This window comes from Fistularia commersonii, chromosome 15 (assembly GCF_037954325.1).
Source record: "Fistularia commersonii isolate RoL2024-O1a breed Wild chromosome 15, RoL_Fcom_v1.0, whole genome shotgun sequence".
Taxonomy (NCBI): Eukaryota; Metazoa; Chordata; class Actinopteri; order Syngnathiformes; family Fistulariidae; genus Fistularia; species Fistularia commersonii.
This window is the reverse complement of record NC_141298.1, coordinates 18,613,593-18,628,041: the sequence shown is the minus strand read 5'-3', so window position 1 is coordinate 18,628,041 and position 14,449 is coordinate 18,613,593. Positions and strand designations below refer to the sequence as shown.

Sequence of the window (14,449 nt, the reverse complement as noted above, 5' to 3'; positions counted from 1 at the left end):
TGAGCGAGACTCTGAAGCCCTCGCTGCTGCCCTGGCAGCCGAGTGCTCGTGGTTCATCCATGATGGCTCCATTGCAGAGAACAAATTTCCCCATGGGGATTAGTAAAGGATAATAATAATAATTGTAACAGTAATAATGATATTATTTTCACTATCCAGGTCTTAGTAATCGGACGAGGGATGAAACGTCTTCGAGTGAAGAAAGTCAAGTCCAGTTGCCACGACAAGAAGATTTGGACAAGAACGCCGACCGATCCCGTCCTTTAGAAGATGTCAGTCCGTCTATGAATCCGACCTTCATCCATTGATTCTGCACTCGACCTGCTCACGGTGAATCTCCATCAACATGAAATGAGCACTCTATTCAAGTCCCTCCAAAGCAGAAGGTCCTCTCCCAGGCGCCCAGTTCATGCGCAGAGCGGATCTCCTGTCCGTGCGGCCAGGCGGAGGACGATGCCTCGTGACTGCGCCTCAGAATTGCAAGCGGCCCTCCAGGTATCCTGGCCGCGGGGCGCTTTGGGCCAAAGCAGAACGGACAAGTGCAAGGGTTTCTGCCCGAGCAGCTTCCACACACCGCCAGAGGAAACCTCATCACAACAGAGAGAGAGAGGCTGTTTTCTTTCTCCATGGAACTGATGGACGTTCTGGAGATCCTGCCTGTTTCCTGTGAGGAGATTCACTTGGCGGCAGAGGCTCGACGCTCCGAGAAGGTTTGTCTTCAGTGCAGTTGAAGATCCAGGAGGTGATGGATGAAATTCAAAGCAAACAGAAAGAGACAGATCAGGCCGTCTTACCGGTGGAGGTGAAGATCTACAGAGCCACATCAGGACAGAACCAAGGACGTCCCGAGTTCCAACCGGGGTCTTTTGCGGGAGTGGGGGCTGAAAGAGGACAACCGAGGACAAGTCTCAGCCTCCAAAAGAGTGAAGTCCTTCACAAAGTCAGAGAAAGGACAGAAAGGACCAGATGAGTCACGAGGACAAAGTCAGATGGTCGTTGGAGGTCGTGGAGCCTTCTGAAGAAGTGTGAGGGAGTCTGAAGGGAACGCCCCTGAAGGACTCATTGACACAAATAAGATTTATTGTTTGTTAAAAAGGCACTAGGCATCGGTCTTCCTTTGAAAATCACAATTTATACTATATTTGAACCTTTGGTTGCAGCCATAGTTTGACAAGCGCAATGCACACGTCCAGCTTCCTACAGAGGAGAAGAGAGGGAGTGGGAAATTGCTCGTGGACGTTCACAGCTTCCTGAAGGTCCACGGCCGTGTTCTCGCCGCCTCTCTCCGGATGCGTTTGATGAATTTAGCGCAGCTAAGCTAAGCCGCTAGAAGAGCTCACGGGCACGGGCTGGTTTTAAGCAGACAAAAGCTGACCACGAGTCAGCGTCAGTGCGGCGGCCGGAGGTCTACAGCAAACCGTCCATGCCTGATATCAGACTCTCTATGTTAGCATAGCAACGCAGTTGCAGCACAGACACACACACACACACACACACGCACACACACACACACACACACACACACACACGCACACCCACTGCTGACTAGCCGCCTCCGGTCTCCGTGTTCTCTTTGTTGTTGTTGGTCTTCATTTTGAAGCTCGTTTGGACTTCTGTCTTCAGCGTTCTCCTCGCTCACGTCTCTCTCGGGTTCAAACGGGAGGATTCACAGAAGAAATGTTTTGCATGATAAAATGAACGGGCCGAGGCCGGCCGTCCTCATGGCGACAGCGCTCAGACCGCTCTGCCACAGGAACAACAACGGCGCCCGTCAAGCAAAAGCTTTCTTTACAATTTGATGCCAGCTAAGATCGGTGAGAGACTTTATCACTGTTTTTATGTGGCTGGTGCAAATATTGATCAAATAGGACCATAATTGTAGAAACTGGGGATCCCTTGAACAAGTCTGACGAAGTTTGGAGGATTCTGATGGATTCTGAAGGCGTGTGAAGGATTCCGATGGATGGATTCTGAAGGATTCTCAAAGATTCTGAAGGATTCTGAAGGCATGTGAAGGATTCCGATGGATTCTGAGGGATTCTGAAGGATTCTCAAAGATTCCGATGGATTCTGAAGGGGTTTGAAGTCGTTTGAAGGAGTCTGAAGGAGCCCCCCCGTTCCTGAACCCTCCAGAATGCCAAACTTAGTTTGGACTCCCGGCTTCCTCCTGAAACGCCACTGAAGAAAAACTGAGTTTGTGACAAGTCGAAGAGGAAAAGGTTCTTCTTCCTGTTTTGCAGGAACAAAGAGCCTCGCTGAGGTGTGAAGGTGCCAGTGGGGGTTCAGAAGAAACAAAAGGAGCTGCACATATTTGCAGTTTAATGTGGAAGCAGCTGATGCGTCTGACATCGTCACCGCCAGGGAAAGCTGCAAGTTCAAAGCTCGCTGAGAAACCTCCCTCTGCTGAACATCTCTAGTATCTTCCACTCGCAGAAGACCTCATGTCTCAGCAGCTCTTCTCAAACCTTGCAGAGGACTGGATTCGGCTGAAGACCGACCGGCCGGCCTGGAACCCGGAGAACCGGCTGAGCCACGTCTCCGGCAGACGCCGCTGAAGCTGCACACATACCTTCACGTCAGGCGTCGGCTTGGGACGTGGAACCCTTTCAGAAGAACTGAAATGATTCCCAGCCAGACATTATGGGACAGGTATCTGACAGAACCATCACAGCATCACGGTAACAATGCTAAACATCCTCAGAGCCATTTAAGAATCTGCCAGAGCAGTGGAGATGCTATGTCTTTGACACTCAGGGAGAAGAAGAAGGAGAAGGAGAGGGAGAAGGAGAAGGAGAAGGAGAAGAAGGAGAGGGAGAAGGAGAAGAAGGAGAGGGAGAAGGAAAGGAAAGGAAAGGAAAGAAGAGAAGAGAAGAGGGTTCAGATGACAATGAAGATCATCATAACTTTACTTCTTGAAGAAGACATTGTCCTCCTCCCAGAACCAGGTGTAGGTCAGGTTGCGAGGGTAGGCCTCCGCCTGGCAGGTGAAGAAGGCGTCCTGTGAGATGTTCACCGTGATGTTCTCCGGTGGTGAAACAATGAAGGGAGGGCCTGGAGAGGAGAGCAGAGGGTCAAAGACAGCAGACACCTCCTTCTTCTCAGGCTGGGGCTCCAAACTGAAGATCAGTCCACCTCCGCACTGCTGCCAATAACCAGTTTCCAGCTGGTCAAAGGTCCAGTTAGCTCTGAACAATATCTTGGTTCACTTTTCCTCTGTGGATATCAAATATGTGTATATATCTACACAGACATATATAACGCTGTGTGTGTGTGTGTGTGTGTGTGTGTGTGTGTGTGTGTCAGCCCTGCTTTGGTGACTGCTGTCGACACTAAATTACATGCACAGCACTAGTTTGGGCAGTGGGCGGGGCTAGTTTGGGCAGTGGGCGGGGCTAGTTCCAGCGGTGGGCGGGGCTAGTTCCAGTGGTGGGCGGGGCTAGTCACACAGACCTCAGTGGCTGTCAATCAAATGTGTCTGTTCAGAGCCGACTCCAGACCGCTGGTTGGGCGAACGTCAAAAGAAAGATGGCGGACAGCGAGAAAGAGGGTGGAGGAGACGAGGGTGAGGGCTGGCAGAGGCAACAGCCGATGCGAACAGCAGCGACAGCAAAGCGGAAATCGAATTTTTTTATTCTCGATTCTCTCGGACACGGCGAAGTTCACGCAGACGGTGTCGTTCTCGGCAACGGGGTCGCATTGGACAGTTCGATCCCTTCTGGTGTCTCCAGGTGGTTACAGATGTCGTGAAGCCAATGATCCCTGATCAGAGGTCGAAGGTCCATCCCCGAGTCTCCCGGAGCTCATGAAGGAGCCTGCCGGAACCGATGGGGCAGAGGGACCCCAGCTGATGAAGTCCATCCAGCACCAGCTTTCCCTCTCCTGTCAGACCAGGTTTCTTCTCCGTTCCCGCCGGATGTCCGGCGTCTTCCGCAGCTTTGATTCCGCCGACAGCTTTGAAAGTCGCCTTCTTGGGATCCGGACGTCCTCGTCTTTGCTCCTCGGCTCTTTTAGCTCTACCGAGTGGGAAGATGGAACCCCGGACGACCATCGAGAAACAAAGCATCACGGAACGATGGCTGGGAAAGGCCCTGCAGACGTGTGTGGACACTCACCGGGATTAGCAGCTGCAGCGCTCACGGCGTCTCCTGCTCGGCGCCAGCGCCGACCCTCGGAGCTGAATCAGACTTATTCTGCACTCAGGAAAGGATTAAGAGAATTTATCGAGTGATCCTCGCCGCGGCAGATGGATCATCCATTCCTGCTCGCCGGGATATTTTTGTATCATCACAGTGGAAGGAAAGCAGGGATTGATTTCCTGTCCTTTCCGTGTCCCCATCACAACCAAGTCAAACAAAGGCTTCCATCTTCTCCCGGGAACACCAGGGACTTGCATTCATCTGGAGGACCTCTTGAAACAGGAAAGGGAAACATCCTTTCAAAGTAAGTCCACTGTATTCATCCTTGTAGAGGCTGCGGGGTTTCCCAGGTTTTTAACAACGCGGTTTTGAGCAGCAACAAACCGCACCGCCTCACAGACAACAACCGCTGCTTCCAAAATAGTCCCTCGACATCACGTTAAGGATTTGTTTCAAAATGAAGGACGACTGCTCGCTCCAGAAGGGGTCCAGATCATCCAGAGCAAAGAATTAAAGGAGCACAGAGGTCGCGGTCATTGAAATGTTCTCGGGCCGAGTTTGTATCGTCGTGGTTGGGTTGTTTGTGGTGTTTGCGTCTTCCAAAGCGAGGGTGCCATGAGCGGAGATAGACTCAAAGGAGGTGGAAGAGAGTTCTAGTCTCCTGGTGGGAATCCTGATAGGACACACAACGGCCAAGCAGCCAAACACCCGGTGGCGTCTTGGAAGCATTCCCTCGGACCAGCCGGGCTGAAGGCTCACACTTTATAAAGTCCCAGAGAAACAAATGTCAAGAAGTCCAGATGTTTGCCTTTGGTCCCAAGTGAACCTCGGGCGGCCTCAACGCCACCAAGAAGGCTTGAGAAGGCAGATTGGTGAAGCTCAGCTTCTCCCGGTGACCCAAACACTGCCGCTCGGTCCAGAGGCGGCGCCGGACCTCAGACTGCTAGTCCTGATTTGGAGTCCAAAAACTGGACCTCCTCACAGGCAGAGCTCTCCATCTGCCAACCCTGAGCTGGACAGGCAAGGACCAGTGTGTGTTTGTGTGTGTGTGTGTGTGTGTGTGTGTGTGTTTGTGTGTGTGCCAACCTGCCCTATTTGGAAGCAGCTGATGTGCAGATTTGTTGGCAGCGTGGTCCTCTGGTTGATCTGCTGCTCAGTGGCTTTCCAGGAGGGCCTCCATTAATCCTCTTCTCCCATAAAGTGCAGCAGGACGCTGTGGCTTTGGGACCTCGGTCCACATGTCCACCTTGCCGCTCTGTGACCATTGACTGACCATCTGACCGTCAGGGAAGCCTCCTGTGGCTCGTGATGAACGCCGCACTTGGTGTTCGACCTCTTTTCAAAATGTCCATTGATCCCTGGTGTCTTCACCGAACAAGCCGAGCTATCAAAGACAGTGAGGAGAACATTCTCTTTCATGCCGACACGCCAAGATCTTCATCGGCTGCTTTGAAGAGTCCGGGCGGCCAAACGCTCCTTGGAAACGACCGCAGAACCCTTTACATCCTTATTTAGAGGATGTAAAATACTGAACCAGAGCAGTGAAGGCATCAACGGAACACAGGTGATGCCTTCATTGCCACTGGACAGGTTGGGAGACACCAGCTCTCCAGCACTGAAGAGGTCGGCGGAGAAGCCAACAAAACACCACCTTTGGTCCTTGTCAAGATGCATAATGTAGACCAGAATGCCTAGGTCCGGGGCCAGCGGCCCATCCGGGGGCCCGGCTGGGGGCTCCGGCTGGGGACCCGGCTGGGGGCCCGGCTGGAGGCACGGGGCTGCATCCGATCCTCCTCCGTCCACTGAGGAGGATCCATCCAAAGAGACGTCCACAAGTCCCCATTCTTTTAAACAGTGTTTCCAGGAGGTTTGAAGATCTTTGGGTCAGAAGACGGTCTGAGAAGGTCCAGCAGAGCCGGTGGGTAGAGGGATGGTAGGTCTACATCAGACGGGGTCGTGGAGACACACCCTTTTTAAAAGCAGGATTAAAAAAGGAGGACGGCGGCAGCTCGCAACGGAGCTGCTGAATACCGAGGAGCTGCTTTCTGAAATGACGAGAAGCTGTTTGGGTCACGAGACCTTCATGCAAGCATCATCCTGAAGGAGGAGGACGTCACCTTTAACACAGCTGGAGAACTGGTGAGTACTTGTTACCCGGTCGGAGAGGAGGCTCCAGCAATCACCCGGAAAGCCCTTGAGGACTCCTCATTCACCTGAACTTTCTTCACCCTGTCAAAATTCTCTCTGTACTCATGGAGACCAGGAGATATCTGGGGTGTCTCTATGAAGAAGAACCCTGCCATCTTCTCTCCAGGGTGTCAAGGGTTCATGGTCTGGATGTTTTTTGTACTGTATTTTCTGATCATCTCAGTGGGGTCAGACCTTTGTGCTGCCGTCTTGGACCTCAAAGCAATCAGGCTGCAGCAGAACCTGGCCTCCTGCCTGGAGACCAGGTTCTGCCACAGAACACTTTGACTGCCGCAGTGTTTTTAGTGGAGAAAGATCAGCCCGGACACGCCTTGCTTAGACCTTCACGTCCAGCCCCCTCACCTGTCTAATCCTACAAAGATCTTCTCCGGTGGCGTCTCGAATGTTTCTGAACTTTTCTCCGAGTCAAACTACCTCCTCGAAAGTCCTGTCAAGCCATGCACTGGATCAGGCGGTCTTGAAGGTTGGAGAGAGTCTTCACCGCTCACAGACAAACCTGATCAGATGTTCCTGTCCAAAAAAAATGGGTTGCTCTTCTGTCGTCCTCCACCTCCTCAGAGGGTTTCATATCTACTTTCTTAAACGGAGGGCAAAGGTTCCTCTCCGCCTGGACCACCCACCTTGGACCAGCAGCCGTGTTGTGTGAACGGCCTCTCCCTGGGGGCTGAAGGCTCTGCAGGTGTAGGCTCCTCGGTCTTCTCTGGTGATGGACTGCACCGTCAGACCCCCGTCGGACACCTACAAACACATCACACTCCTTCACTGAAAGAACGAGTCTCCCTCTGGATCACAGAGACGAGCCTGGGACCTCGGCCTTCGAGGGCCCATCGCCGTACCGCCTCTCAGCCTCTGAACCTCTGAACCTCTGAATCTCTGAACCTCTCACCTCCATGAACCTTCATGTGGACATCTCCTGTTACCAGGAGAGAGCAAGCGCTCGCACTAAATCTCCAGCATTCGATTTGGGATCCAGTCAGGGAGCTCCTGCTCCTGCTCCGGCTCAACAACACTGGGAAAAGCTGACGGTGGTCAGCTGGGGTCAGCTGGGCCAGCCTGGACCATCTGACCCCAGCTGACCTCTGCGTTCCAGCTGAACTCTGAAGTAGTGAAAGCATTCCTGCAGAGCGTGGCGGGAAACGGTGACGGGCTGAATGATTTACTCCAATGTTCAGACCGCACACACCTGAGGCTGGAGGAGATTCACGCACCGGCCCAAGAGGACGAGGAGCGCTGGGTGAAGAAGAAGTACCTGGTATTTGGCACCGCTGACCAGCAGGTTTCCTTCGCGAAGCCAGCTGACGGAGGGTTTGGGGTTTCCGAAGGCCATGCAGGTCAGGGAGATGCTGCCGCCCTCCTTGGCCTCCACGTACTGCGGCGGCGTGTCTGTGAAGGTGGGAGGGGCTGAGGAGGACAGGAAGGAGGAGGTGGTTATTCATGAGGTTCTGAGCGGGTCCGGCTCCACCTCACCAACACCTGTTTAACTGCAGAGGTCTGAGGTCTCAGAGAATGGAGACCAGCGTGGAGTCTGTCTCCCGCCATGCAGGAGGACATCTCTGAGGCTTGAATGGACGGATGGACAGGAGAAACTGTTCTCCTTTCAACGACGCGGCTCCTCGGCCTTCAGAGATGTTTCTTGCTCTATTTTACAAAAGGAGTGGAATCAGACCACGTGTGTGTGTGTGTGTGTGTGTGGGGGGGGGGGGGGGGGGGGATTGGCTTCCATTCATAAACCCATTTTTAATCCCCTCTGATTGGGGCGTGGGGTTATACACCACATTCTGGCACGTCTTCCCACCAAAACACACCAAAGCTGCATTTGTGTGTGTGTGTGTGTGTGTGTGTGTGTGTGTGTGTCCTGCCCCCGTATAGCCACACCCTGAAAGTGGTTCAATACAATAATTCCTGTTTTGATATTCTCAAACTAATCACTTTAGGCTGCAGCTGATCAGCTTACACGAGTAATCCTGCACACTCCCTCCGCTAGCTTGTCCTTCCATCTGCAACCCAGAGCCGCGCTGAGCGGCGGGCCTGCAGGGATATCTCAGCTCCAGCCAGGCCTGCAGAGATGTCTCAGCCTCAACCGGGCCTGCAGGGATGTCCCAGCTCCAGTCGGGCCTGCAGAGGCGGCAGGAGGAACTCCTGGAACCCGCCTCGAGGTAGCTTCCGAGCTTCCAATGCAATTAGCTCATTGAATCTTGTGTGACAGTGGGAGGCCGTAATATCCTTCCTCCTGACCGCAGGAGACACGGCATCTGAAGAGCCAGGCCTCGTCTTGATCAGAAGACGGAAGTCGACGTTCATTAGATCCCTCACAATGGCCTCGAAGATCAGGTTCAAGCCCCAGTGGTGCGGCGCTCGTCCATAATTCATGCTTTTTATCGGGCAACTCAACTCAACTCAACTTGAGCTCCCTTGACAAAAAGACATGTGAAGGTGGTCTTTCAGGAGGGACCCATAATGATCATATCTCCACGTTCCAGCAGCAGACAGAAGAAAGGGAAGCATCGATGTCTCCGAAACCAGGTGAAACGGGTGGAAGTAATGGAAGTACCCCGTGACACACATTGGGTCACAGACGAGGTCCGACGTTCCTCCGCTGGAGATCTAAAACAATCCAACGAGGCCGGTCGTACATAATCGCGGGGCGGCAGAGGAGAAGACGTCGGCCTACAGAAGAAGCGAGAGCTCTCCCGCCGCCCGCCGCGCATCTCTGCCGTCTGCTCGCGTGGCCGAGACCCGGCTGGGAGCCATCGCCCAGCGCCGCTGATGGTTGACAAAGACGTGAATATAAATAGAGCCGCTGCCGAAGCAGCCGAAGTGGCAGAGAACCCGGGAGATCCTCCTTCTCCCCGGGAAATGGACGGCCTTCTCCGCACTCGTTCGGCACCATCTCAGCGCCGAGGTGACGGGAGGCCGTCCCGACATCTTGGGTTCTGTTTGCTGCGAAGTTCCACTGATGTTCTGCTGCTGTCAGACAGTCAAGTCGAAAGAACCGGAGCAGCGCGTGACCGCTACGTTCGGCCCTACGTTAGGCAGGATCCACAATCCACGCTGACACACACACACACACACACACACACACACACACACACACACACACACACACACACACACACACACACACACACACATACACACACATACACACACATACACACACACACATACACACACACACATACACACACACATACACACACACACACACCGTGAGACTTGAGTTTTTGGAGCGTGGAACCCGAAAGCAAAGAATTTCCGGAGATGCACTCCAAAGTGAGCAGCGATACGAAAGAGAAGAGTCTCCTGCCGAAGGTCCTCCCATCCAAAGCTCCGACACCTGGAAACGCAGGTGCTAATAGAACGTCTCCCGGCCGAGCCGAGCAGCTGCGCCATCAGACGAAACACCAGGAACGCACAAAGACCACTGAGCTCTTCGGCAGAGCCGCCTCCGCTCCCATGACCTGCTCGCTTCCCTTCCTGGGTTCTTCCAGGTTCTTCTCCCACGCCGCACCTTCAACCAGATGGTCTGCCATCGAAACCTCACGGGTAACCCGAGGGTGGCTAACGTCGGAGCCAGAGAGACGCCGGTCTCCAGGGATGGCTTCTGAGCTTGTGGAGCATCGGTAAAGGCTAAACAATCCACGACAGCGAGGGGCTTAGCTTATCTTCAGCAAGGCAACCTCAGAAGGAGATCGGTAGCAGTCTGCAGATCAGGGGTCAGGTCTCCTGCCGCCAGACCCCGTTGCTGTTCTCAGAAAAGCGTGTCTTTTGTTAAGACCTGGAAACGTTCACCTGCAGCAGAGACGTCACAAACATCTCGAGGTACCGACACAACCTACCAGGCACTCCTGCCTGCCTTGTGGGCAGATGTCGGCTCTGAAGGCGGATTACGAGAAGTTCCTCCTGCCAAGTCTAGGGTGAGCATGATTCTTTGGCGGACGTAAATAAAGTGGCATTAAAGGTTGTGTAAAAAGCACCGCCAAACCCAAACAGGGCTCCTCATAACGGGACCTGTGTCCTTGTCCGGATTCCACAAATCCCTCTGCGGTAAAACTCTCCCGTGTCAGCTTATCTCCAAGGGTATCCCCTCGTCCGCGGTGTCATTTTTGTCTAAGTGTGTGTTCGTGTGCGTTCAGGGACCGCGCACACGTGGCTCGTACCGTTGACAGTTAGATGAACCCAGCTGCCGTTGTGGAAGGTGTCATATTGCTGCTCCAGCATCAGCACCTTACACTCGTACCAGCCCTGGTCGTCGGAGCGCACGCTCTGGATCCGCAGGGAGGACTTTCCGTGCAGACTGGCCCGGCCTGAGGAGAGAGAGGAGGCGTCAGCGGGAAGAGGGAGGGGACAGTGATGGAGGAGGGTAGAAAAGGGAGAGCGGGCGCATGTTGAAGATCAACCTTCAAACACCTGGGATATAAATAAGCCGGGATCAACAGCTCGCGTGGCGGCGGCGTGGGCGTCTCGCCTGAACCACGAGCGCATTCCCAACGCCCTAACTGAGCGCAACGCGGCATCACTGGCCGGCGAATGCGGCCTGGAGGGTCACGGCTTCCTGCGAGGAGGGGGAGGAGCCGGCCGGGCCGACAAATCTGTCACGACAGATAAACTTTTGATTTGGAGGAAAGCGGCGGAGGAGAGGCGGCGTTTCACCGAGCCGGATCGGATGAGCGGCTGCGCGGGGGGGGTAGGATGGTAACCGGATCCTAACAGATGGTGAGCGGCAATAAGGACTAAACAAAGGGCTTCCAGGGAGCAAAGCACAGCCCGGCCAGTTAATCCCCCCCCTCCCGTCCGCTAATTCTGTTTGGCTTCCCGAATCCCCTCGGCGGCGCCTGGCACACCAGGTGCAAACCTCGGCCCGCCGGCAGCTGTCCTAGCAGGTTAATTTAAAGCAGCGTGTGCTTATGTATCACATTATATTCATCCGCCTCAGACTTCACGTTCCACGCTGAGAAGGATCTGCCTCTCCTGCAGAGGGATGGAGAACGTCTGTGTTTCGACGCCGCTTCTCTTCAACCGAGCGCACCTACAAACGCCGGTGTCGTCGGCTCGCCCGCCGCCTCCTCCGCCCAATGGGTTTCCGCGTGAAGATGAACGATCAAGAAACTGAGCTGCAAACGCCGGAATCTACTCTGACCTTCACGATGGAGGCCCTCTGGCACTCCACTGACCTCCATCAGCTCCCTGGAGTCCTGACCGTTTTTTTTTTTTTTTAAACGAAGCCCAGGAAGATACCGTTCATAATGACTGGAGCCCTAAAACACATCTCCGCTCTATGGGGTCCAGACACTCCAGTACCAAAGGCATCAGTAGATCAAGGATTTCCAGTCCCAATGTCCATGTTGGGGTACATTTTCCTTTCTCATCTGTTAGATCAAACTCAGAGGCCCCTGGTTACAAGCCGCCTTGAAAAGCCCCAGGGAACGTAACCGCAGATCCAGGTCACCGCTGAGGGTTGTCAACCCCACGGTAGGACTCGCTCGGTGGCGCCGGGACAAAGGTCTGCAGAAAGGAGGTCTGGAGAAGCACGTTCATAGCGCTTCACATGACTGACAGATCCGGAACGGACTCTGACAGCATTTCAGGTTACCCTCCGGACCAGGAAGGAAAGCACGACAAATTCGGTCACCTCTTCATGAAGCCACCACAGGACCATCAGTGCTGTGGTGGCTTCCAGTCAACAAATGTGTTTCTCCATCCTTGTGACCTTTCAGTGGACACTGGTACTTTTAGTGAACATGTCTCTGTTAATGAACACCATTTCAGATAGTGAACAATTCAGATAGTGAACATGCTTCAGCAATCTTGTGAAGAAGTGAAGCATCATTATAAATGTTTGATCCTGGGAATCTCAGAAGGTCAAGACTTAGGAGGCCTCAGCGCCGTCGTCGGTCTGTGTGCCGAAGGCTCCGGTCTTCTAACCGTGAGATGTATCCCTGCCATATTTGTGCTCGGGTGTTTTGTAACTTCATAATTCTAACGTCCCGTAAGATTTACGCGAGCACACGTCTGACTGCGGGGACGAGGCGGCCGACCGGACAACAAGCCTTTGGGAGAGTCCGAACACATCCGTTCCCGCTGTACGCTACCTCAAGCTGGGAACGCGACCTAACAGTTCTTCATCCTTTCCTCCTGGTGTGAAGAGGTGGTGTTAACACGCTGCTTTCCAAAGCACATCGGCGATACGAGCGCTTTCCTTGAAGAAAGCGGCCGTGAAGCTTCTCACTGGAAATGAACGTCACCGAGATCCTCACAATGACCTTGAAAGACCTTCGAAGCTGAGCTGCAGGAATGTGGTCTATTCCGGCTTCGACCAAGTCACCATAACACTGATGAACTTTGAACAATCAGGATTCTGCTTGTCTATTCAATACTTGTATGGTTCTTTCATCAGGTTCTTCACCGTCTTTACAAATCACTGGAAGAGTCATTTTGGAGGGGCCTCTCTTTTCCCGAGGTCTCGGACCTTCACACCCCCACCAAACTCTCCCTGCCAGGGCCTTCTTTAAGACAAGCAACATTTGTATCGGAGGTACGGGTTCATTCTTATTTTGTTTTCCAGAATATTCCAGGCGTGGACGATGTCCTCGCCCTGCAGTTTATCCCTGGCAGGGGGTTTTGTGAAACTGTCACATTAGCCGTCGTCTCTTCTGGGTTCCTCCACTTCCTTGCTTCTTCACTCAGCTCTTCTCCTCGCCGTCTGCCCTCTTTGCCACGAGGACGAGGCTAATCCATTCAGATCCAAGCTCCTCCTTTTGCGGCAAACAAATCAATCTTACTCGGTCTGCCTGATGAACGTCCGAGGCTGCAGAAACCTTTCTGGATGAGAACCTTGTTCCTCACACTCCGATGGAGAGCATCTCGCTGGGATGAAGCCACGTCTCTGACTCCTAATGGCAAACTTCTGGCACTGACTTACACAAAGCCGCAAAGTCTCCCGTTACGTCTGAACGAAACCAGCCAAGTAAAGGGTCTGTCACCGCTTCCTCTCAAATGCCTTATTCCTGGACAGTCTCAAGTTAAAGACACGTAAACCTGGCATCCGCACGTCGGTCACTTCGCAAAACGGTGACACGGAGTTCTCGCCTCCTCGCCAGGTTAGAATCTGACCGAGCAGCGGGACCCGGTCCTGCTTTTCACCACAGACAGAGGGGGCGCTCGCCGTGGCGCCTACTCGTACCGACGTCTGGGACGGCGAGCTGGGTCTCCGGCCCTCGTTGTGCCTCTGCTCCGCCAGACCAAAGGAGCCCGTCAAGATCCGCCACCCCCCCTCCGCTGTGGGGCCGGAGAACCCCTGACCTCCGATGAATTACGCCCAGGGCTCTTCTCCACAGGCACGTCCTCTTTGGCGCCTCTCCCGCCCGTACGCCTGCAGCCGGAGACGGGGCGAAGCCGGAGACGGACTCCTGCCATCTTGCTTCAAACAGCTAACGACAACAAATAGGTCAGTGATTTTCGACGCCCCAGTTTCACTCGAGGTACCTTTGGTTATCTGCCAAAGCCGGCACTCAGAAGACCCGCTTCCAAACCTTTGTCTGCCTGATTTATTCCCGTCGTGTAAAAGTGATCTTGCCGTGAATCAGCCGCTGTGAAAATGGAAATGTCCCCGGTTCCTCCAAATTCACGCCTCTTTCAGAGGATTGCGGGTAAAAGCCGGTCGTGGGCAGATTCGGCCCTCCTCGTTCTCCTCGACCTGTGTCAGATGCATTTTCTCCAAATGAAAAGTCTTGAGATTTGCTCCCGCAGAGGAGCCAGGAGGTGACGCAAAGTTCGAGCCGAAGTTATATGACTTTACTGCGACCCGGTCCTTGGCGAGACTTTCAAGTCTCGGCTCCTCCGACACCTTCACTCGCACCCCCATCGGTTAGCCGACCTTCTCACTGGACATACGGGAGGCGTCCTCCTCTGCAAATTCAGGGGTTTCATCCAAGCTTGCGAAGCCCAAAGAGTTCCAAGCGGCTTCTTGGTGAAAGGTGTGAATCGGCGCGTGGGCAGAGGACCTCTGCTCGGAGCCGAGCACCACGGGGAACATCTCCGCCTTTTGTTGTGTTGGCACACAGATCAATGAGCAGGTTCCTCTGCGGCCTCTGGCCGGGCTTCAC

At 53.9% G+C, this 14,449-nt stretch overlaps 1 protein-coding gene across 1 annotated transcript in view; it reads right to left on the bottom strand.

Annotated features, from left to right (window-relative positions):
• The window catches only part of igsf9bb (immunoglobulin superfamily, member 9Bb), a 55,944-nt gene that overhangs the window by 28,976 nt on the left and 12,519 nt on the right, over positions 1-14,449 (bottom strand). Inside the window, exons 4-7 of the mRNA XM_086160409.1 lie at positions 10,505-10,651; positions 7,594-7,745; positions 6,965-7,082; positions 2,910-3,051 (exon numbers count right to left, since the gene is read on the bottom strand). Coding sequence (XP_086016535.1) covers positions 2,910-3,051; positions 6,965-7,082; positions 7,594-7,745; positions 10,505-10,651 — 559 coding nt within the window. The remainder of the gene's footprint in view (positions 1-2,909; positions 3,052-6,964; positions 7,083-7,593; positions 7,746-10,504; positions 10,652-14,449) is intronic.